Source organism: Camelus bactrianus, chromosome 11 (genome assembly GCF_048773025.1).
Source record: "Camelus bactrianus isolate YW-2024 breed Bactrian camel chromosome 11, ASM4877302v1, whole genome shotgun sequence".
In the NCBI taxonomy this organism is placed as follows: Eukaryota; Metazoa; Chordata; class Mammalia; order Artiodactyla; family Camelidae; genus Camelus; species Camelus bactrianus.
In genome coordinates this window covers 67,857,508-67,882,346 of record NC_133549.1, presented here as the reverse complement: position 1 = coordinate 67,882,346, position 24,839 = coordinate 67,857,508, and the positions used below count along the sequence as shown (strand labels likewise).

The 24,839-nt window shown below is 35.9% G+C and overlaps 1 protein-coding gene and 1 non-coding gene across 6 annotated transcripts in view; one reads left to right on the top strand and one right to left on the bottom strand.

Moving 5' to 3' along the window:
* Nucleotides 1-24,839, top strand: part of ASCC1 (activating signal cointegrator 1 complex subunit 1) — an 87,754-nt gene that overhangs the window by 21,273 nt on the left and 41,642 nt on the right. For all 5 annotated transcript variants that reach the window (XR_012510296.1, XM_010963204.3, XM_045522715.2 and 2 more), the window contains exons 6-7: nt 10,717-10,853; nt 17,112-17,231. Coding sequence is in view for 4 of the 5 variants with exons in the window: in XM_010963204.3 (XP_010961506.1) it covers nt 10,717-10,853; nt 17,112-17,231 (257 nt within the window). In the remaining variant the exon portion in view is untranslated. The remainder of the gene's footprint in view (nt 1-10,716; nt 10,854-17,111; nt 17,232-24,839) is intronic.
* On the bottom strand, nt 11,219-11,325 carry LOC123619203 (U6 spliceosomal RNA). Its single transcript, XR_006727747.2, has one exon. It is a non-coding gene; the product is annotated as a U6 spliceosomal RNA (small nuclear RNA).

Here is a 24,839-nt window from a genome sequence, read left to right as displayed (position 1 = left end):
GAAGGAGCTGAGGGTCTGACTTGAGGAGGAGGTGTACCATTAACTCATCATTAGTGTTTGAATAGTCATTGTCTGTCTTTGGGAATAAATACAGATTGGTAGGTGGATTGCTAACTTAGTGCTTACAAGTAACTTACGGAGGAATAGTTAAGCTTTTAGAAAAGTGGGTATAGCTGTTTATTGTGCTCATTGACATAAGAGAGATGTATCCCTTGGTGAAGGGGAGAAGCTGTTTGCTCCTTTTTAATAGATAAGGATGTTTAGACAATGTGTGAGAACTTTTTTTGTTTTTGTTTTTGTTTTTCTGGTCAATGTAAAAGCTGATCCTTGAATATTTGTCCTTTGTTTTTAAGAACCTCTCTATTTTCCTGTAATTATGTCTGGATAGAATTTTTAAGTTGGAAGAATCAAAACCCTGTTTTCTGAAGCTGATTCAGCTTAACAGGGTATTTTATTAATAACATATATAATGACTCTGAAATCAAAGTCAGCTTTTGTAAACATTCTTGAAGAAGAGCAATGACTCAGCAGAGCCTGATTAGCTCTTGATGGTGCTTTGAAAGAGTAAAGATGGCATTGGTTTGGAGTGTTGCGTAGTCATATAAAAAACAAGAAGAGGGGAAGCCTGTATTTACTCCATACTACTATGTGCCAGAGGTTTCAGAACAACCCTAAGAAGGAAATGTCTGTTTTAGAGATGATGAAATTGAGTTTCAGAGCAATGAGCAGTCACACTGTTGTTGGGTGGCAGAATTAGAATTTGAACCTAGGCCTGTCTGGTTGCAAACTCAAATGCTCTTTTTACCAGTCTGCCTTATGTGAATAACTTTCCTATGTGAATGAGGTTTACATCATCCACCCAGGAGTGGTTTTCTGGGGTTTGGCCATGCAGAAAGAAAAAAATATAATGAGCACGGGTAAGGCTTCTGTGCTTATTTCCTTTTTTTCTTTGAATATCAGGAAGTGAATTGATGGGTTCCTCACAAATACCTATTTTGTACTTATTTATAGGTTTTTGGGAGCGTGTGAAAAATCTATAGGACCTTTGACTTAGGTAAATTAAATTATCTCCCTTATCTTATAGAGAAGGAAACTGAGGTCTAGTGAGATGGTTTGCCTGATTATAGCTGGTTTATAACAGAGTTGGAATTGGAACCCTACTCTGTATTCCAAGTTAAAAGCCTTTTATAGGTAAATCCCAAACCTTTGATATGTTTGGAGTTCCTGGAAGATGATATATGTGAATATGATTTGAGGATTATTCCTTTGTCTCTGGCTCTCAGCAGGTACTGTGAAGGCAGAGTGCTGTAAATTATTTACATTCTGGGAGCTATCCATTCGGATCAGATTCATCGGTGTTCTTAACTCTCGTGTAATAGAGCATGGCCTTTGGGGTCTGAGTCTGAAGAGAAGCTTTCCTTCTGCTAGCTGACAGCTCTGACAGATGTGCCTGTGTCACACTCCATCTGCATGGACAGGATGGTTTGGGTTCTAACTGGGGCTTTAAGGAAGCAGAGAGAATGCTTCATGGTGGGCTAATCCATACTTCTCTCTCCCGGCCTTTTCCCCAAGCCTGACATTTGTAGATTTCTCTCTTCCTTGTTAATTTTTCATGCCGGTAGCACTGCTAGAAGTTCTGCCCCTGTGGAGCCCAATGCTGGATTAAAAGTGAAATCAGTGAAGGGCCTGTGATGATGTGGTGATTGCTAATGGAAAATCATGGAGCTGTGGTTTGAATGAAAGAGTTAAGGTCTTGCACCTGGGACTGCTGAGTTAGAATATGGCTTTGAACTCTGAACTGTGGCTGAGACTATCTGTGGAGATAGCTCTGAATGCACTTTTTCCTTAGATGAGACCTTATTTAACAAATAAACTGAGGCAAATAGATGTGACTTAGCCATAAACAAACACTTTTTCCCCCAACCTAGATAGAACTGCCCTAGGGAATTCTTGTTACTTCACCCTTCACTTCTCCTTGCTGGGTGGAAGGTCACCACCATTAGAATTTTCTGGCGCCAGCCTGGGTGGCCAACCTAATGAAGTAAAATAGTTCCAGCTCCCAGTAATGGTGAACTTGGAGCAGGGCCCAGTGTAATTAAACCCCTGGAGTAAAGAATTTGTTGTTGGCCTTTATTCATTTCAATGAAGAGGCTTGCGGGTAGGAATATGATATATTCCAAGCAAAGAAAAATAGTGACTCTGGAGATTTATGCCATTGCCTTGAAGATTGTTTGGTTCCACATTAAATTTAGATAATTCAGTAAGAGGAAAGCTTTTTTTCATAGATGACATTGCTAGGCAGGGTAAAAGCTAGAGTGTTTCTCCATTTACTAAAAGACTGTCCAATAGTGTATTATATACATTATATAATCTCCAATACCGTTAAAGACTGAACTGTTATGACTCAGATTATGTGGCCTTTTAGGTAACCTGTCTGTTCCTTTCCTTGTTCTTTTGCGTTCTTTATGTTTTGTTTCCCAGCATTCAGTATTTTTGTGGCTAGTTTTGAACTCAAGTTGACTAAAGTGGTAGGCTCCCAAAAAGTAACGTAATGGAAGGAAAGTTCTAGGGCTTCTTTTTTCTAGGCAATAAGATAATAAATTTGTGTTGTTTTAAATCACTAAGTTTGTGGTAATCTGTTACAGTGGCAATAGGATACTAATCATTTTAAACTTACAGAAGTTATAAGACTAAGGATAGTACCTTTTACTTAGATTCACTTATTGCTAATTCTTTATTTGGTTTATCATTTTTTTCCTCTTTTTTTTGGTTGTTATTTCTGAACTACTTTAAAGTGAGTTGCATATGTCATGGATGGCTGTACCCCTAATACCTTGATGTGTATTTCCTAAGAATCAGAATTTTTTTTTACATAATGATTATATAATTCTCAACTTCAGTAGATTTAACACCGATACTTTAATTTGCCATCCACATTTTAATTTTGTCAATTATAGCATTTTTTGTTGTTGTTGTTGTTGACCCTCCAGTATAGGATCCAGTCTAGAATTAGGTGGTGTATTTAGTTGTCATGTCTTTTTAGACTTCTAGGGTCTGGAACATTTCTACAGCCTTTCTTTGTCTTTCTTGACACTGACTTAAAAAAAAAAAAAGAATGCTTCTCATTTGGGGTTTATGTGATGTTTCCTCATTAGTAGACTGAGGTTATACATTCCTGGCTAGAACATTGTGTAAATGATGATATGTCTTGATATATCGCATCCAGATATGACACCCTTCATTGATAATGTTAATTTTTATACCATCCAGTCAAAGTACTGATTAATTTCTTCATTGAATAGCTACTATTATTTTTCTTTCTAATCAGTAAACAATCTGAGGGAAGACATTTTAAGACAATGCAAATATTCTGCTTCTCAACAAAATTTCCCCATAGATTTAGCATTCTTTGATGATTCATACCTGAACCAATCTTTGCTATGATGGTTGAAAAATTAAAGTTTCCAACTCTAGTGTTTTCTCTGTATTTGCTGGTTGATAGTCAGTATTCTACTGTAAGAAACAGCCGTCTCTTATCATCTCTCTCTCTATCATTGATATAGACTCATACACTCCTATTTTTTAATAGTTTATAAATTATTACTTTTCTTAATTATTTCAGTGCTCAGATTGTCCTTAATTTAACCAGTGAGGGACCCTGCAAACTGGTTCCTGTGTTGGTGACATGCCTTCCTCCTGTCCCCCCACCCCCTGAGTATTTCCATACTTTCTGACATAACAAGATGTTTCAAGCTTATCTTGTACTTCTCTGTCCCAGCCCTGCAATCAGCCGTTCCTCAAAGGAACCCTGGTTCCTTTTAGTGGGAAATGGTATTAGAGACAAAACATTGGTGTTAGATATGCTCAGGATGTCTGCACTTCTAGGCCCTTTTAGTAGACAGAGCTAGGAAATATGTATATGTATACACACATATGTACACATTCATGCATTTACATATTTTAGAAATCAAGAAATACCCCTGATTGCAGTCCGTCCCCACAGGGCTCTTTCCTGCTGTCCTCCCATTCTATATTTTTATGTCCCTCCTTCCACAGTAGGGATCCTGGCTTCCAGCACCAAAACCTTTACTCATTTGCTTAATCCTTTAATACATTTAAAATAGGTTTTGATTTGCTCTGCCCATACATCTATAAGAAATAGACGTACTAAAAAGAATTTAGGGTTTGTTTACAGTTCTCTCCCTTCCCCCCTGAAAATAGATATGAAGTCAAATATTATGTTCATACGTTACTTGGATTAGTTCTCCCTTTTTTTAACCCCCTCTAGTGTGGATTTGGTATCCATTTAAAATGCAGTTGAGCTCATTTTTAGTTTGCTTTCAAATTTGGGTTCCCCTACCCCTTCCTATTCTTGTTTTTTTTGTTGTTGTTGTTTGTTTTGTTTCTTTTTTTATTGATGTATAGTTGATTTACAGTCTTGTATTAGTTTCAGGTGTACAGCAAAGTGATTCAATTATATACATATTTATGTACACTTTTTCATATTCTTTTTTATTATACATTATTACAAGATATTGAATATAGTTCCCTGTGTTGTATAGTAGGTCCTTGTTCCATCCTTACTGATTTAATTTTATTTTGAATATGTAGACAATCAACATGCTTCCAAAAGTCAAAACTGTACAAAAGGGCATACTCAGAAGTCACACGTTCCTGTATCCCTTCCAGTTGTTCTCCTCATCCCATAGGTAACTGACTTCATTGCTTTCTAGTTTATTTGTCCTGTGTCCCATTTTGTAACTTATTTTCTTATTTTCCGTCCTTTCTTACACAAATGGTACCATATGTTCTTCTGAACTTTGTTTTTTTCATTTAACATTATGTCTTGAAAAATCACTCCCTATCAGTTTATACATGTGTTTATGCATAGTTTTCAACCAATCTTCTGTACTTGGACATATAGATATTTTTGTTATTTTGCAGTAATGGTGTAGTGACTAACATTGTGCACATATATATTGTTGGAGATGTATCTTCAGAATGAATTCCTAAAAGTAGGATTGCTGAGAGAATTAGATTGCTTGGACTACTATAACAGAATACAATGGACTCAGTAACTTAAACAGCAGAAACTGACTTTCTCACAGTTCTGGAGTCTGGAAGTCCAACATCAAGGTGCTGGTAGGATTGGTTTCTGGTGAAGTCTTTCTCCCTGGCTGTAGACAGCTGCCTTCTCACTATGTCCTCACATGGCCTTTTCTCTGTGTACATGTGCCCCTGGTATCTCATCCTCTTTTTATAGGACACAAGTCCTGATGGATTAAGTCCTCATCTATATGACCTCATTTAACCTTAATCTTTCAAGGCCTTATCTTCAAATACAGTGACGTTATGGGTTAGGACTTCAACATAAGGATTTTGAGTGGACACAGTTCAGTCCATAACACTAGGTCAAAGGATGAATACCTGTGTACCTTTTGTTTTGTTAAATTTTCATCCATTGGGGTTGTACCATTCGCATTTCCACTAGCAGTGTATGAAAGGGCCTGTTTCCTCACAGCCTCTCCAATAGAGTGTCAAGCTTTTGAATTTTTGTCAGTTTAACAAGTGAGTAGTGGTCTTCAGTGTAGTTTTAATTTGCATTTCTTTTTTTTTTATAAGTGAAATTGTACATCTTCCCATATTTTTGTATCTTTATTTTTGTAAAGTATCTATGTCTTTTGCCTATTGCTTAATAACATTTTTAGTTATTTTTCCTTTGATTTTTAAAAGTTCTTTATATATTAGAGATATTAGTCCTCTATCTGTGATATATCTTGCAAATATTTTCTTCTAGTGTATTGTCTGTCTTTTGACTTTGCTTGTATTTTTTGCCATGTAAAGTTTTCTCTTTTTAAGTAATCAAATTTACTGGTCTTATCTCTTATTGCATCTGGATTCCTAGTCTTAGGTCGAAGGCCTTTTTCTACATTCAAGTTAAAGAGGAATTTACTCATGTTGTTTTCTTGTATAGTTTGATTTTTTAACATTTCTTTAATTTGAGGTTTATTCTGGTTTGTGGTGCAAGGAATGGATATAATTTTATTTTATTTTCCAAATGGCTATCCAGTTGCCCCAATATAATTTATTAACAAAACTCATTTGTCTCAGTGATTTGAGATCCCGGCTTTCCCATGCACAAAGATATCTCTGTGTACATGGTGTTTTTAACATAGATTGGTAGACCTTTAGGAAGTCATCAAGTAGGAAGGGTCAAATAAGAGTTGATCAGAGATCAAGTAAACTTCCATGAGGATAGCTCTCAGCAGGTTGAGTTATAGGTGAAAACTTGTTTCAGGTTTGCTAGGATGCTCTTAAAAAGAAAAGGCATATACACATTTTTATATTTAACAGCTGTATTGAGGTACAATTTACATACCAAAAACCCTACCCGTTTCAAGTGTACAGTTCAATCACTTTTAGTAAATTTGCAGAGTTGTGCAATCAGTACCACAATCCAGTTTTAGAATATTTCTGTCACTCCAAAAAAATCTCTCATGCCTGTTTGTAGTCCCAGTCTTTATCCCAGGCAACCATTCATCTTTCAGTCTCTATAAATCTGCTCTTTTCTGGATATTTCACATAAATATGTAGTTTTTGCATCTGGCTTCTTTTTCTTAGCTATTGTAGCTATTGTTTTTTGTGGTTTATTCATATTGTTACTATATATATTGCCCAATATTTCATTGTATGACTACACTAAATTTTTCATCCTTTCACCAGTTGATGAACATTTGGATTGTTTCCACTTTTTGGCTCTTATAAATAGTATTTCTGTGAAATTCACTTACAAGTCTTTATGTGGACCTACAACATTTTTATTTCTCTTGAGCAGAGTCCTAGGAGTGAAAGGTCTGGGTTTTATTGAAAATTCATGTTTAATTTTTTGAGGAACTGCCAAACTGTTTTCCAAAGTGGCTGCTCTATTTGACATTCCTCCTAGCAATGTATGAGCAGTTCGGTTTCTCCCTATCCTCATCAACACTTGTTATTGTCTGTCTTTGGTTATAGTCATTCTGATGAGTGTGAAGTGATATCTCATTTTGGTTTTGGTTTGTATTTCCTAAAAGACTAATGATGTTCAGCATCTTTTCATATGTTTATTAGCCATTAGTATATCCTCTTTGGTGAAATGTTTATTCAAATACTTTGCTCATTTTTTAAATTGGATTGTATATCATTTTATAATAGAATTTTAAAAATTTAAAAAATATTTATATTTATCTGATAACATGATTTGCAAATATTTTTCTCCAAATAATTTTTCTCTGTGGCTTGTCTTCTCACTTTCCTAATATGTCTTTTGAAGCACAGGTTTTTAACTTTGATCCGCTTCAGTTAATCCTTTTTTTTTTTAATGGTTCATGCTTTTGATGCTCGTGTCTCAGAGAAGTCAAGTATTAAAACTACTTTTCTTTTCATGGAATTATGAGATTTGCCTCATTTTTAGGACTAGCTTGGTGATCAGGCCCATTTGTTTTGTGAGCTTTATTGAAATGTGTAAGGCCTTGCCTCTGGGTAATGGCCACGTTGTTCTAGCATCCTCTGGGCAGTTGTTACTGGAGAGGCAATGTAATATTGATCAAAAGTGTAGGTCTCACTACCTGGATTTGAATTTTGGCTTCATACCTTCCTAGGAGTGTTACTCTGGGAAAGTGGCTTTTATTTCTCTGTGCCTCAGTTTCCTCATCTGTAAAATATAGATAATACTACTTCGCTCATAGGGTGTTTGTCTATTTAAAGTACATAGGAAATGCCTGGGGCAGAGTAAGGGCGCAAAAAATATTAGCTTACTTATTGCAGTTCTCAACTAGAGTTTTTTGGGAGGGTGTGCAAATTGGAATCATTTGGGGGTGCTTTTTAATACCTTGTATGCCTTTCTAAAGTGACAGATTCTGCCCTGGTTTACAGCAGCTGGGGTAATAAGCATTGTACTTAGTCTTCCTTGATACATTTCAAGTTGATTGTTCCTTAAAATCACTTTCATTACATGAGGCAATTTGGGTTGATGTGTAGAATCACAAAACTCATCAGGTGTAAAAATAGTGCAAGCTCCATTAACGCTTAGAAAGTGAATAATAACTCCTGTTGCCAAGCCAAAAACTAGGCAGTCTTAGGCAAACTAGTATAGGATAAAAGCTATGTGCATTTGATAAATAATTTTTTTTGCCTTTAGGGTGGTTTGTTAGTCCAGAGATCAGATTATGGGATAAGAACTTGCAATTCAAAGATAGAATTCCTGCTTTGCTCCTGTGGAGGAGAAGCTCCTCAACTTCTTTCTTCTCCTCATTTGCAAAATGAATTTAATGAAATTTGAAACCTATTTACCTTCAAATGGATTCATGATCTGATACGGGACTAGTAAAAAGACAGAAAATAGGCATAGGATTTGAATAGACATTTGATTTGAATAGATATTTCTCCAGAGGGGATGCACAGATGTCCAATAAGGACATGAAAAGATGTTCAGCATCATTGGTCAATAGCAAAAAGCAAATCAAAATCACAACATGATACCAATTTACACTAGGATGACTATAGTAAAATTTAAAAAGAAAAATATTAAGTGTTGATGAAGGTGTAGAGAAATAGGAACCCTTGTACGTTGCTTCTGGGAATGTAAAATGGTTCAGCTGCTGTGGAAAACGGTTTGGTCATTCCTCAATAAGTTAAACATAGAGTTACCATAGAACCTAGCATTTCCACTCGTTAGTATATATACAGAATAATTGAAGACGTATGTCAACGTGGAAACTTGTACACAAATGTTTTAAAAGCATCGTTATTCATAATAGCCAAAAGATGGAATCAACTCAAGTGGCTATTCAGGGATAAATGAATAAACAAATTGTATTATTTGCATACAGAGGAATATTACTCAGCCATAAAAAGGTTGAAGTACTGATATATGCTGTAACTTGAAAGAAGTTTAGAAACATGCTAAGTGAAAGAAGCCAGACACAAAGGTCATAAATGGTATAATTCCTTTTATGTACTATATCTGAAATAGGCAAATCCAAAGAGACAGAAAGCAAACTAGAGGTTACCAGGAAATGAAGGTTGGGAAGTAGTGAGTGATTATTTAGTAAGTATGAAGTGTTTTTATGGGGTGCTGAAAAAGTTTTGAAACTAAAGAGATACAGTGGTTGCACAGCATTGTGAGTACATAGTGTTAATACCACTAAATTGTATTTTTAAATGGTTAATTATATGTTAAGTGTATTTTGTGGGATTCACAAATATATTTACATTTTTTGCTTCTAGAGACAAAAGTTTTTAAGTGCAAGGACTGATGATACCAGAATAGGACGACCATATTTGATGTGACAATCTCAGTGTCTAGTTATCTCTCCAAATTCATTTTTCATTCATCTCTTTGCTAAGGACAATTTGTTCTTAACACAAAATATTTTACCTGAAAATACTGCAGTGTTTGCTAAGATAGAAACTTTTTTTATAAACATTGTATTATCTTTCGGGAAGCTAATAAAAGGCCCAGTTGCTCTGGAATGAATAAAGCTGATGAGGAACAAAAGCTATTCTTAGAACATACAATTAGGTAGCAGTTTGTTTTTCCTGGGCGTACCATTCTGTCAGGCTACCAGTTCCTTTTGTAAAAAATATTTCTTTATTGAGATGAAATTCACGTACCATAAAATTAACCATTTTATAATGAATGATTTCCAACATTGTAAATCAGCTATACTTCAGTTTTTAAAAAATGAATGATTCATTGGCATTTAGTGCACTAGCACTCTTGTGCAGCAACCAGCTCTGTGTCATTCCAAATGTTTTCATCACCCCAAAAGGGAATCCCATACCTGTGAAACACATCGTTGCCAGCACTTGTTTTCTACTTCTTTGATTATAGCCAGCCTGATGGGTGTGAAATGGTACCTCATTGTGGTTTTGTTTTTTTTTTTTAATCAAAAATTTTTTTAAGTGAAAATACCGGGGGTTGAACCTAGGACCTCGTCATGCATGCTAAGCATGCGTTCCATCACTGAGCTGTACCCACACCCCTCATTGTGGTTTTGATTTGCATTTCCCTAAATGGCTGAAGAAGTTGAACATCTTTATGTGCCTGTTGACCATTTGTATTCTTTGGAGAAATGTCTGTTCAAATCCTTTTCCTTTTCTTTTTTTAAAATTGGGTTGTCTTTTACTTGTTGCGTTTTGTTAAGTGTACTTTATGTATTATGGACACTTTATGACCCTTATCAGATATATGATTTGCAAATATTTCTCCTGTTCTGTAGGTTGTCTTTCCCTTTGTTGATAGTGTCTTTTTTGATACACAGAAGTTTTAAAATTTGATGAAGTCTAGTTGATCTGTTTTTTCTTTTGTTGCCCATACTGTCGGTGTCATATCTAAGACTCCATTGCCAAATTCAAGGTCATGAAGATTTTCCCTTATTTTTCTTCTAAGAGTTTTATGGTTTTATGATTTTAGTTCTACACCATTGATCCATTTTGGTACAGGTTCTGTGTATAGTATGAGGTATGGGCTCAGCTTCATTCTTTTGCATATAGATATTCCGTTTTCCCAGCAGCATTTTTTGAGGAGATTCTTCTTTCCCCATGAAATTGTCCTGACACCCTGGTTGAAAAATCCATCTGTCATTAATATGTGAGTTTATTTCTCTACACTCAATTCTGTTCCTACCATTTGCTTTTGTATAACTGAACTCCTTATTTTTCTCCCTTTGGTGACAGGATCATGGGGTTGATAGCACCATTTTCCAGAATCCTAAAAAGCTTCACCTAACTATTGGGATGTTGGTGCTTTTGAGTGAACAAGAGATCCAGCAGACATGTGAGATGCTACAGCAGTGTAAAACGGAATTCATTGAGTGAGTAATCCACCGGAGTAGAGAAGGCTGGTTACCCTATATTGGCTTCTTTTTAGTATCACAGCTTATTTTTGGACTAGGGAGCTGGGTGACATGGGAACAAGGTTTGTTGACTCCCCCACTTGTAACACGTAATGTTGGATTACTGTCTGAAAGATTTAAAGTGGGATTTAAAGCATGTATTTACAAATTTGTATGGAAAGATTCTAACTTAAATCCTACTAGTTCAATAGGCAAATTTTGTTCTTTAACAGGACATCCCATTCTTTTTTCTTTTTTAAACATTTTTTATTGATTTATAATCATTTTACAATGTTGTATCAAATTCCAGTGTAGAGCACAATTTTTCAGTTATACATGAACATAAAAATATGGAACGCTTCACGAATTTGCGTGTCATCCTTGCGCAGGGGCCATGCTAATCTTCTCTGTATCGTTCCAATTTTAGTATATGTGCTGCCGAAGCGAGCACAGGACATCCCATTCTTCTCTTCAAAAGGAAATTCTCTTCATTATCTAGAAGGGTGTAGGTACTATATTAGTTTTCTTTGCTGTTGTAACACATTACTGTAAGCTTGGTGGCTTAAAACAACACAAATTTATAATCTCACAGTTCTGTGAGGCAAAAATCTGATACGGGTTTCACTGGGCTTAAATCAAGATTTTGGCAGGGTTGTGTTCCTTTCTGAAGGCTCCAGGGGAGAGTCCATTTCCTTGCCTTTCAAGTCCTGCCTCTAGAGGCCACCGAATTTCCTTGGCTAGTAGCCCCCTTCCTCCATCTTTAACGCTAATATGTTGCATCTGTCTGACCCTCACTCTGTTTTTACTTCTCTGGCCACAGCAGGACAGGTTCTCTGCTTTTATGGATGCATGTGACTTAATTGAGTGCACCCTGATAATCCAGAATAATCTGCCCACCTCAAATTCTTTAACCTTATCACATTCTCAAAAGCCTTTTTGCTAAGTAAGGTAGTATATTTACAAATTCCAGAGAATAGGATGTGGGCATCTTTGGAGGGCTGTTATTCTGCTTACCACCTTAACTCAAACATTATAATATACTTCCTGAGGGGAGTATTCATTATATTTCAGAAATGCAGGCTTTAATTTTCTTTTTTTAATACAGGTATTTTTGTTTGAGTCAGTAAGGATACCAGAAGCTGTGCAAGCAATCTGTTTTGGCTCAGGGAAAGCATTGCTGTTCCAGGGGCAGAGTTGTTACTCTTTTTACTGTAAGATTTTAATTTACACGTACCTTTGACCTACCAGCTCTATTTCAGAGGGTCATCTCTCCCTGCCAGCCCCTTTACGCCTTTATCAGAGGATTGATGCAGAACAAGAGGAATTTGAAAATTAACTAATTTAAGTAGTTTTATTTTTTACTTAGTTATAATATACAGGTCCCATACTTTCTGACAAGGCCTTATAGAAATGGGTTACTGATTCATTGGGTAAAACAAGGTAAAAGGATTTAAATTTTTTTTCTGATTATGTTGCATATGAAACTATAATACAATGACTTATTTGTGGACCAGTTCTCTTTTTCCATTAGTTGTTTTGAAGACAAAATATTTTTCTTGAGCAAAATCATAAACTGATTTGGTTTGTAGTTGCCTGTTCTTTCTGAATCTCATACAGCAAAGGATACTTCTTTGCCTTGTTCTTTGTTCTTAGTTATGATGAGCATAACTATTTTCTATCTTACCTAAAATTAAAAATAATTTGGTGTTTATAATTAGATATTTACATTTTTTCTTTGCATAAAATGAAACTTTATGCTTTACCTTACAAAGCAGAGCAATTTTACCTTGTTTAAAAATCAGTTCTGATACTTTAACTTATTCCCATATCACTTTTTGCTAAGCCAAACTGAAAGCAGCTGCATATTTTTTGGCTGCCATAAGGATAATCCTGCTAAGAAAAAAAATTAAAGGCAGATAAAACATTTGTTTAGAGAAGTATTTGTTTTTTTACCTTATGAAAATCAGGTCACAGGATTTTAATCACTGAAGCTTTATCCTGAGCTATGTGAGGATTTAGCTGAGTTCCTTCCATGTCTCTTGGTGCCTTTTGTGACTAAATGCCAAATCTGAACCTTTTAAGCATGTCAGGGTTGGTGCGCATAGGGAATGAAGAGCAGCCTTAATAGTTCCTAAGAATTTTTGACATGACAGGATGAAAACAGTAATTGTAGTTTCTCAAATTCAGCAAAGCTTTTGAAATAGGACACGTTACCCTGCCAGAAATCTGCAGTGCAGGCAAAAATTTTTCGAAGATGCTCTTTTCAAAAAGCTGGAAAGATTTGAAACCAGCAAGTAAAGCAAGCCTCCCCAACCCTCTTCTCTCACCTTCCCCTCTGCTACACACGTTTAAAAAGTGTATAATGCAAAATTAATTTACCTCTGAGAAGGGGGATGAGAATCAGAATTGGTTGTTTAGGTTGGCTTAAAGTGCCTTGTTTCCCTAAAAGGAAGAAATGTCTCAAAAAAAAAAAAAAAAGATATTTATTATAAAGCCCTATGGTAAAATGTATCATTTAACCTCTCTCTCTTCCTTATTCTTTTTTTTTTAAATACATTGTTTTAATATAATTATTTTGCTTTTTTTGTTGTTGTTCTTTGTATTTTGGGGGTGGGTAATTAGATTTATTTGTTTTATTTGATTTTTTTTTTTTAACTGAGGTACTGGGGATTGAACCCAGGACCTCATGCATGCTAAGCACATACTCTACCACTAAGCTATATCCTCCCCCCTATTCCTTATTCTTGATCTTCAGTCTTTTTACTTGGTATGCTGAGAAAAAAATGTCAGTAAATAATGGCATTTCTAGCCTGAACCATTGATGATGTAAATGTGACAAATTAAAATATAAAAGTGAAAAACACTGCAAATGAATAGACTAGTATATAATGTGCTGTAGCTTAATTTGATGACTTTTTAAATTGAGGTATTACATAAATGTGGCTATATTGGAATTTAATTAAAACTGTGGTGATTTATAGGTATTTTCATGAAATGAGTAGTTGAATATTTGTTTTAAATTTTGGGGTGGTGTTTGAGTTTAAGGGATATTACCTGACCAGAAATAGAACTTTGATTTCAGTTGATTAGAGGCCATGTAGCTGTATAGATTTCAACTGAATTATTCACAGTGTTCAGTAAATGCTGAAGCTCTAAATGTGTCCCTTGTGACTTTTCTTTGTGAGATGTTGAACACAAACAGTGCAGTGGCTCTGAGATATAGTCTGACAAATATGCAGCCCTTCTTTTGCTCTGGTGTCACTCTCCTCCTACCTAAGTGTTCCCAGTAGGCTGAGGTAAAACCAAGTAAGAAGTTAAAAAGGGACCAGAATAAGGAGAGAAGAAGAGGAAAAATACCCATGGACAAATGTGAGCTCCTAATCATTGCCTCAGCTGTCTCTCAGTTGAGTAATATGTTTACTGATGTCCCAGGTGGGATAGTTGGTCACCAAGACAAAGAGCATTTATCAGGCAAACCGTTGGATTTCTCTCCTCTTTAATTGTCCCTGTTGATAAATCCTAAGGATATGTTGAAAGAGTTTCTGTTTCTACTCATAAGGCAGACTTTACATCCTATTTCATCATTTTGTTTTTGGTAACCCATCTAATTCCAAGAGTTAGAGGTAGTTTAGAAATGAGGATACATATACAAAAGAAATGTTAAAGTCAGAGAGATCAAAAACCATAAAGATGGAATGAGAAGAAAATTCTATCTGAAAACCAAGATAATAATTGTACTAGAACATTAAAATTTAGTACGATTTTCAAGCATCAGTATACTCAAACTAAATTCCAAAAAGAAACACACCAGTTAACAGTTCTTTCTTTTTAAAAAGTAACATAACAATTTTGGGGGAGAGAATCATTTTCTGGTTCTCTGTCCAAGAAAAACTTGAGTAAATCTTAAAGAACCCAGAATGATGATGAGTAGTGTCTTCAGCCGGAGTGTTGCAGAAGGTACAGAAACATTGTTCACGTGGCTCTTTCTTACACTGACCCCTAGAAACTGATATTATATATAATTATAATTACATATAACCAGTAAAAACATTTCAGTAGGAAACTGAACCAGTGGTATAGTGCTTTGTGGTGATCTAACTATGCAGGAGTAAAGCTTAAAAAAATACAGAGAAATATATGCGTACTATTAAACTTTTTTCCCCCCAAAGAAGTTTTGTTGACTACACTTTGATAGGATTGAATGGCAGTCTTTCATGTTGAATTGTTTGGCTGTTACTAGGAATGGAGATAACATTGTATTTTTGATTGAAGCTAAAGGCTTCAATCAGATAATAGTTCAGAGCTTATAGTTCAGAGCTTGGCTTGTTTCTGAATATCCCACTTAGTGGAGGTGGTTACAGAGATACTTATGATCAAGGCTGTTTCTTAGAGAAATTCTGGTCTTGTGCAATAATGGCCTTGATGTTTTAAGGGAATGTTTACTATTAGGATTCTTAGGCTGCATAGAATCTCCTTATGGCCTTACTTAGTTAAATATCAAGAAAACTGCTCCTTGGGTGATGGGAGGGGAGAAAACATTTTTGTTTTGCTTTTTTTGAAATTGTCTTGATTAATCCTAACATCCTTTTGTCTTTGAGCCAGACCGCATTTTATTCAATGACAATATAGGCATGTGTCCACAGTCTCAAAATTGTCCCAAACAGCTTCTCCCTTTCCTCTGGATCATCCAATCAGTGTTTATCAGAGATTTATGGAGTACCTTTTTTATATTAGGCACTGTCCCAGGTGCTGGAGATATAGGTGTAGACAAGATGGATGGAGTCCCTGGCCTTGTGGGGCTTGGAGAAGGCTCTGTGGTGAGCTGATTTTCAGTTGGTTTCAGATTGGCACAGCAAGGCCTTTACTGGTTGAAGTATAAGTCTGTTTAAAGGGCCTAGGAAGAAAGCAGGATGGTGGGTTTCACTTAACATAAAATAAATACATGTTAGCTTTAGAATAGCCAAAAATTGCAGACGTTAAACAAGATATCATTTGTAATATTACCACCTAAAGATAATTACCCCTAACACTTTAGAGCATATAATGCTACATTTTTATATGCATATATGTATTTTTTCTTTAAGATGTAATTTACTTACAGTAAAATGCATAGATCTTAAGTATAGTTGATGAATTTTGATAAATGTGTACACCTATGTAAACCTCACCCAAGTCAAAATGTAGAACATTGCCATCACCTTATGAAGTTCCTTCTTGCTCTTTTCCAGTAAATGCACTTCTGCCATAAGTAACTACTGTTCTGATTTCTATTACCATAGATTAAATGTGCTTGTTCTTTAATTATATAAATAGAATTATTCAGTATATACACTTTTGTCTTTGGCTTCTTTTACATATGTTTTAAAAATTTTAACTTGTTAATGAATAATACATTTACGTGGTTCAGAAGTTTAAGTACAAGGGATATGGAGTGAGGAGTTTCATTCGCACTGCTATGCCACCAGGCACCCTGATCTCCTCTCTAAAGGCAACAGATGGTAGCAGTTTCTTTGTGTTACATCCTTTCAGAGATTTTATGTAGGTACAAGTTATATTTACATATATAAATTTTCTTATCTCCATCTTTTGCTCAAATAATGGAACTGATTAAATATTTCATCATGAGTTGTAAAATGGTGATACTTTAATTCCTTTATTACTTCTGCATTTATCAGTTGGAGTTCTTCTGAAAGAACTTTCCTTTATCGGCTTTGGTTGAATGTGTATCTGAATTCATAATTATTTCCTTAGGCTTGGCTCCTAGAAATTGAATTTCTTGGGCAGGGGGTTTCTGTTCTTGAAGGCTTTTTATAAATATTGCCAAATTGCTCCTAAAGAAATGATACGAGGTTGCACCTTCACTGTTGTTACATGAATGAAGTACTGTTTGCAATTTGTAGAAATAATGAGATTAAAACCAGAGAGATGGGCAGCACAGTAAATGTCTTTGTCAGTCAGAACTGTCATCACTTGGCCTTTGCTTAGACATTTCTTAGACATGCTAATAAACTGGTATTGGGATAAATATAGTGTGACTTTGGAAATACTTGTGTTTCTAGTTTGTATTCATTGAACATGTATCAATTCTGAATTTAGAAGGATGGTTAAATCATGTTGTTAGTTTAAAAAACCCAACAACTTCATTTTGTAGTATTTGTGTATATTAACCATGTTTCCAAATGTAATAGTCCTCTTAGCTTAAACAGTTATGAAAATCCAATATTTTTTCCTTTGCAGTGACATTTCTGGGGGCAAACCTCTGGAAGTAGAGATGTCAGGGATAGAATACATGAATGATGATCCTGGCATGGTGGATGTTCTTTACGCCAAAGTCCACATGAAAGATGGCTCCAACAGGTATGTTTCTGGAATACTTGTTTGTTTCAATGAAGAAGTGCCTAAAAGCATCCCTGGAAGTTCAGATAGTTTTGATTCCTTTTCTTTGAGATCTTATTATTGTAAAGAGTGTGTTAAATTCTTTCTTTTTCTTAAATAGTAGGTTAACATCTTGCAAGAGGAATTTGTTGTAGGAAAGAGTATTAGACTCATAGTTTGATAATTGTCGAATTAATTTAGTGGTGGATATTGATGGTAGCTGTTTAGTTTTTATGGAACTCAGTGCTTCCTTCATGTTTTCTAGGATAACAGGAGGCAGGAAGGATGACATTTTAGGATGGTAGTTTCAGAAGTGACATAATGCAGATCTAGTGAATTCCAGGGCAAAATAAGGATGATAACTATACAAACTTCATAGGATTATTAAGATTAAATTAATCTACATAAAATGCTTAGAGCAGTGCGTGGCACATAATACCATCATCAAAACATACATTAAAAATGTTTACTAATTTTTGTCTTTGTTACTATCACACCTCAATCCCTACTGGGGTTTCTCAGTCTGCAACCCAGGCTATTTCTGAGGCTAGCCTAGGCATCCAGAACCGTTTGTAATGTTAGTGTCATTTATTAGCCTTTGGTGAGCAGAAGAGCCCAACTGAATTGGGAGTTTGTTTTTGTGTGGTCCTTTCATTAGGGCAGGATAGAACAGAGCTCATACTGAACAAGAAACCCTCTAGAGAAAATCTGTGTTTCTAGGCAGGCCCCCAAATTGATTTGCTTTCCTAGAGGATCTCTTCTAAGATTTCTGTTACCTCAGTGAGAATTGATAATCTTAGTTATTTCAAATCTCAGTTCCAATGGAAGTGAATTTTGAGTGGGAAGTGAATTTTGAGTGTAAGGAAGGAAAAAATGATATGGCATCAGTTTTTTTGTGTGTGGTGTATGTCAATTATATCTCAGTAAAACTGGAGGGAAAAAAAGTGTGTTAATGTCACTACTAATTTCATCATAATCTTTAAGTATTGGGAAGCTGTCAAGCTTATGGTGGCAGACACACATTTTCCAAAATTCTAGTTTTCACTTGAAAGCTTGAATTTTATTATTGGCCAAAAATACTGGTGATTGTTTTCCTTGAATCTCTTTTTTGAGGAAAATATCTGCCAAATAGCCAAGTCTGAATAACCATAATTTGTCTGTCAGTTGTTCTTTCAAGCAAAAATAGTATTCTATGGACAAAGAGGCTAGTTCAGCTCTAAATCTAACAAGCTCACAAGTGCTTTTCCTCCAGATAGCCATCTATTTCCATATCCAGCCCAAGTGTTTTATATATATTGCCAACTTCATCACACAGAGTATTAAAAACACATGTATTCAAGGGCTGAGATTTAATAAAAATTGATCATTTTAATTAATCATATTCATTAAGGATAAATGAAATTGGCTTTTAAAATTTTTTAAACTGGATGTATAGTGAAAAATTTACTACTGCTAGTACAGTCTGCTGTTACTGTCTTCATTTGTGTTAAGGCCAACAGTTTTACCTGCTATTGTTTTTGTATCATCAATGCAAATGTCATTGCAGTGAGAAAGGCAAATAATATCATGTAACTATTATAAAAATAGTTTTGATTTCATGGACCTCTAAAAGAGTCTCAGGGACCTCCAGAGGTCCACAGACCAGACTGTGAGGATCTCTGATCTAAGTAAGATTTTATTTCCAACCTTTACGATTACGTTGTTTCCAGGGAGATTATGACTATCTTCTGTTTAGCACTTACTACTCTTGCCTGGCATTGTGCTTAATTGTATCATCTCTGTTTTATCTTCACAGCATCTGTGTAAGATAGATACTCTTATGCCCATTTTTTAGATCAAGGAGGTTCAGAGAGCTTAAGTAACATGGCCGAGGAACACATAGATAGCAAAACTCTGCTCTGAAGCCCTGTGCCTTAAGGGTTTTCAGTGTGCGTATGCTTCGTTGAGTAGTGTAGACTGTGTTCCAATTCTTATTCCTGGAGTAAAATGGAATCTTGTGACCTATTTTTTTTTTTGGAAAGTGGTGAAATTCCCATAACATCAATTCATCATTTTAACCGTTTTAAAGTATATAATTCAGTAGCAGTACGTACATTGAAACATTGTGCACTGTCACCACTGTCTAGTTCCAGAACATTTTTATCACCCCAAAAGGAAATCCCATACCCATTAAGCAGTTGCTCTCCATTTCTCTCTACCCTGATACTTTCCTCTACCCAGCCACTGGCAACCACTGTTCTACTCTCTCTATGGATTTGCCTTTTCTCTATTTTTCCTATAAGTGGAACCATACAATATGTGGCCTTTTGTGTCTGGCTTCTTTCACTCAGCATGTTTCCAGGTTTCTCCATGTTGTAATGTATGTCAATACTCTTTTTTATGGCTGAATCATATTCCATTGTATGGCGATACCACATTTTGTTTATCCATTCATCACTTGATGGACATTTGGGTTTTTTCCACCTTGTGGCTGTTGTGAATAGAGTTGTTTTCGATTCTTTGGGGGCTCACTTTTAAAATGTATTAAAGCCACTTTTTTTTATTTCCTTGATAAATCTCATAATTTTATAGGACATCATAGCCATTCAGCCTGACCTCTGTTGTTCCCTTATTCTCTGTTACTAGACTTACTTAGTTTTTGTTTGTACTAGTTTAAACCTTATTTTTTTGTAAAACTAAAATCTGTGATAGCCTATAGTCATGCAGTTAACATAAAGCTACATGGAAATTTTACATGGGATTACAGTGTCTCATTAATAAAACAGTGAATTTTTCCTAATCTGGGGCTTCAAGTCTGTTTTAACACGCATATGCCGTAGAAGCCACAGTTTTGATTTACCCTATTGGTGGTCCCAGGGAGGAAAAGAGTGGTCATTAGGAAAGGGTGACAAAGTCATCACCTTGAGTGTTTCCATTGGATATGTTTAATAGCTAGACCCTTTATTCTATAGAAGGTCTTTCAACTATAGAGAATAATTGATTTTTGAAATTAGAAGAAAAGTAAGAGCCATAGAAGACAGATGTCTTTGGAAGACAGTGCTCAGACATAATTTATATCCTCATTTACAAAAAGATAAGAGCTCAGAAAATGAATACATCCTTTATTTCTCCACAGATCCATTTTCTCTTTTCCCATTTCTCCTCCACAAGAAGAGACAAGTTTGTATTATTTCCAAAAGATTTATAAATTCCCCTCCCCATATCTGCAGTGGCTAAGGGACTTGTACACTTTTTATTTAATTCAGTATTGAAACTATTTGAATGTCTATGTGCAAAATATTTTGCTAGGCCATGTAAATTGATGCAGAATTGAGTAAGATATGGCCCTGTTTTTAAGGCACATTCTATCATTTATGTTTCTTTATGATGGGGGAGAGGCCATGTTGTAATAAGAACACACTCAACATTTTTTGTGTGATTTCATATATTTTAAATCAAAGATTCCCTTAAAATGTTTGACTGTGGAGTGCCTGACCTTTAAAAGGGTGGAACCACTTAGATCAGATTTTTCCTCTAGAAGCAGAGCTGGGACAGTGTAGCTACACTTATCAGTGCTTCCTTGGGTTTGGTAAAGCCTGTCTGGGTGAGGGATTTGCATTCAGCCTTTTTATTCCTTACTTAGTAGTCAGCTGTTGCTAAGGCTTTAGCATTGAACACAGTGAACGCAGTGGCCATTCTATTCTGTCTGTTACTCTCACAGGCCTCTACCCTTGCCCCTCTCAGAAGAATGGCTTCCTCACATTATCCTGAGAACATGAAGCCAACTCAGCTTCCTTCCTTTTCCCCTCACAGTCTACCTGTTTTCATCACGCCCACCCCACTCTTTCTAAAGAATGACATAAATTCTCTCTGATGAGGCTAATCTCTTTACTTATTCTCAGGACCCCATCCCTTATGATCTCCTCCAAGACCTGGCACCATTGGTTATTCCCCCCTGCAGGGCATTTCCAGTCCCCTTTCCCTCAGGCAGTTTTCAGGCACCCAGGATGAGAGGTGCAGTGGACTCTAGGGCTTCTCTCGTATGGAGGGGCAGATGTCAGGAACTAGAGCACATGAGCGTGAGGGCTGTGATTGAGATTCTAGGGGATTCGAGGAAGGCTTCAGAGAGGAGATGTCTTTGCTGAATAAGGAGTTTGCAGGCTGAGGGAGTAGCATGTTAGGAAAAGGGAATAAACACAAGTGCAGATCTAGAGACACTGTTATTTACCATGTAAAAGGAAGTTTGATTTTCATTTGGTCATTTGTTTATTCAACAAAACTTTATTAAATGCCTTCTGTGTGCCAGGCACTGTGCTAGACTGTGAATATAGAATGGTGAGTAAAACCAGACACCCAGTTATTGCCCCCAAGTAGTTTACAGGCTAGTGGAGAAAACAGCCGTTAACAAATAACACATAAATATATCATCACAAAGTGTGATAAATGCAAAGTGGGGAAAAATGGTGCTCTTTTAAAGACAAAATATGGCAATTTAGACTGTGTAAGGCAGGGTTAAGGGAAGCCTCCCTGAGGAATTGATGGTGAATTGAGATCTGAAGGAGTGGGAGTTTGTCAGCAAAGGAAGTTCTAGGCAAAAGAAAATGCAGATTAAAAACCCTGTGGCAGGAAAAAGCCTAGCAAATTCCAGGCATGGACGAAGCATAGTGAGGGAGAGGTAGAGTGGCCTGAGATGGCCACGTGAAGAGATCAGAGGGGCCTGGATTGAGGCAGTAGCAGTAGATAAGAGAAAAAAGAATAAATACAAGCAGAATAGATAAAAGAAACCCATATCAAGGTAAATCAAGATAAATAAACAGAACTGCAGAACACTAGAGAAGAAGTCACCTATGAAGAATTGACATTTATAAGGACAGTGGATTTTTCAGTATCAACAATAGAAGCCGAAAGACAGCAAGACCATTTTCTAGAGAAAATAACTCATCCTGGAATTGTTTATTCAGAAAAAAAAAAATCTTTAAAGAGCAAAGGTAAAATAAAAACTTTTTGTGTCTAAACAAATACTGTCTTTCCTTCTTGCTATCCTTTTTCTCAAGTCTACTTGATTCTTGGAGGCAGGGAAGTATAGCATTCACTACAGAGTGTTCTGTAATAAAAACAGATTATAAAACAATTTGTGAATATACATTCACTTTTTCTCCCTCACAAGTGGGAAGAGAGAGCAAGAGAGAAGTAAATCAGTTAATATGAATAAACATCTTATCAGTGGTTATTTCTGGATAGCAAGTAATTTTTTTTCTTGTAGTTTATAACAATTTTTAAAAAAACAATGCTGGTGAAGCAGGCAAATGTTATACCTGTTCAGGCACACTTAGTATGCTTGGTCAGATCAGGGTCAGTAGGAATGAAGATGTGCTTGTATGTGGTGAAATTATGGTGGCCCTGACTCTGTTTAGTTGTAAAGCCTGTGCTCATGTTGGTGCAGAAAAAGGAGGTTAAGAATAATTGGAGACCAACTACTCTTTTGAGAAGTTTGGTGACAAGAAGATGAGAGAGGTGTAGTTAGAGTTAAATTCCACAACTGTGCAGCCCAGCATCACTGTACCATCTTCCTCTCACAGCCACGCTACTTTCTTTTGTATTGTTTTCTCTCATAAAATTAAAGCCTTCCAGACGGGTAAAGTGAAAATTAAATGGCTTCCTTTCCCCCTGCCCTGACTCTCCCCACGTCCCTTCCCAGTAGATGGTAAGCAGAGCAAGGACACAGTGCTGAAAGTCATTGTCTCCGCGTATTTTATACAAACAGGATCACATCATTCCTGTTGTTCCATACTTTGTTCTTTTTGTGAAATATAACCTGGACATTACTTTTATGTCAGTGTGTATAGATCCTATGATCTACTATCTACATCAACCTTTCCAAGCCTTATCCTATATACAGTAGGACTTCCTTGCTAAAAAATTTCCCGTCATTTCACATCATCTTTTGAATTAGTTCATATTCTTCAGTCTAGCACTCAAGATCTTCCAGGATGAAACCGATTTAATACTTCAGTTTGATCCTCCTGTGTCGTGGACTTGCCCAAGCCCCAGTTAGTCTCACTGCTTGTTGATGATCTTTGTGTCTTTGTTAATATTGTTTCTTGTGACTAAAATTTCTTTCATGTTACTCCTCAACTTTTTGTGTCCAAATGCTATCTTTCCTTCTTGCTATCTTTTCTTTTTCTTTTTCTCAAGTAGACTAGGATTCTTGGAGGCAGGGAATATGTCTGTTCAGCATCATCTGTCCAGTGGCTTTGTAATTCATGGCTCATAGTCAGTGTTCAGTGAATGTTTGTTTACCTAAGTCATTTACTTATTCAGCTGATTTACAAAGATGAATTGAATACAATTAGCTGCCTGTCCTAAGCCCATCCTCCTAGTAGCCTGTTCTGATCTCAACCCTGCTGTAATGTCTTCCACCTTTAAATTATCAAAGCCCCTTATAATTGCTGTGTCATTACCAAAGTCCTCTTTATAGTTATTTTAAGACATTGTGAACTCCTTAAGAATAAGAACTATGCTTGCTTAGTTTTTAATTCTTTTAGTGACCAGTATAATGCCTGTATACACTAAGCACTCAGGAAATATTCACTAGATAGAACAAAGTTAAATTGTAAGGCAAAAACCCAAACAAAAGCCTGGTATTTGCACTTTCTGGAGTTAGTGATCATTCTGCAGTACAACTCCATGTCTGCAATGATGGCTCTGGAAGGCTTGAGCTTTTTAGCACATACAGGCCTTTAAACTAAGAGCTCAGATTTAAGGCATTAGTAATTAGCTTCTGTTTTCAAACCCAAACTACTATCTGAATGATAAAGCTGCTTAAGAATAATTTATTTTCCTCATAGCAACCTTATATATATTTTTTAATTTTTTTTTTAACTTTTTATTGAGTAATAGTCATTTTACAATGTTGTGTCAAATTCTAGTGTACAGCACAATCTTTCAGTTATACATGAACATATATATATATATATATATATATATATATATTCATTGTCATGTTCTTTTTTTCGCTATGAGATACCACAAGATCTTGTATATATTTCCCTGTGCTATACAGTATAATCTTGTTCATCTATTCTGCATTTTAAAATCCCAGTCTGTTGCTTCCCACCCCCTGCTCCCTTGGCAACCACAAGTTTGTGTTCTATGTCTGTAAGTCTGTTTCTGTTTTGTATTTCTGTTTTGTTTTGTTTTAGATTCCTCATATGAGTGATCTCATGTGGTATTTTTCTTTCTCTTTCTGGCTTACTTCACTTAGAATGACATTCTCCAGGAACATCCATGTTGCTGCAAATGGCGTTATGTTGTCGGTTTTTATGGCTGAATAGTATTCCATTGTATAAATATACCACATCTTCTTTATCCAGTCATCTGTTGATGGACATTTAGGCTGTTTCCATGTCTTGGCTATTGTAAATAGTGCTGCTAAGAACGTTGGGGTGCAGGTATCATTTTGGAGTAGGATTCCTTCTGGATATAATCCCAGGAGTGGGATTCCTGGGTCATATGATAAGTCTATTCCTAGTCTTTTGAGGAATCTCTGTACTGTTTTCCATGGTGGCTTTCCTTGCTTCCCTCTCCCACTCTTAATGATTTAGATGTCTT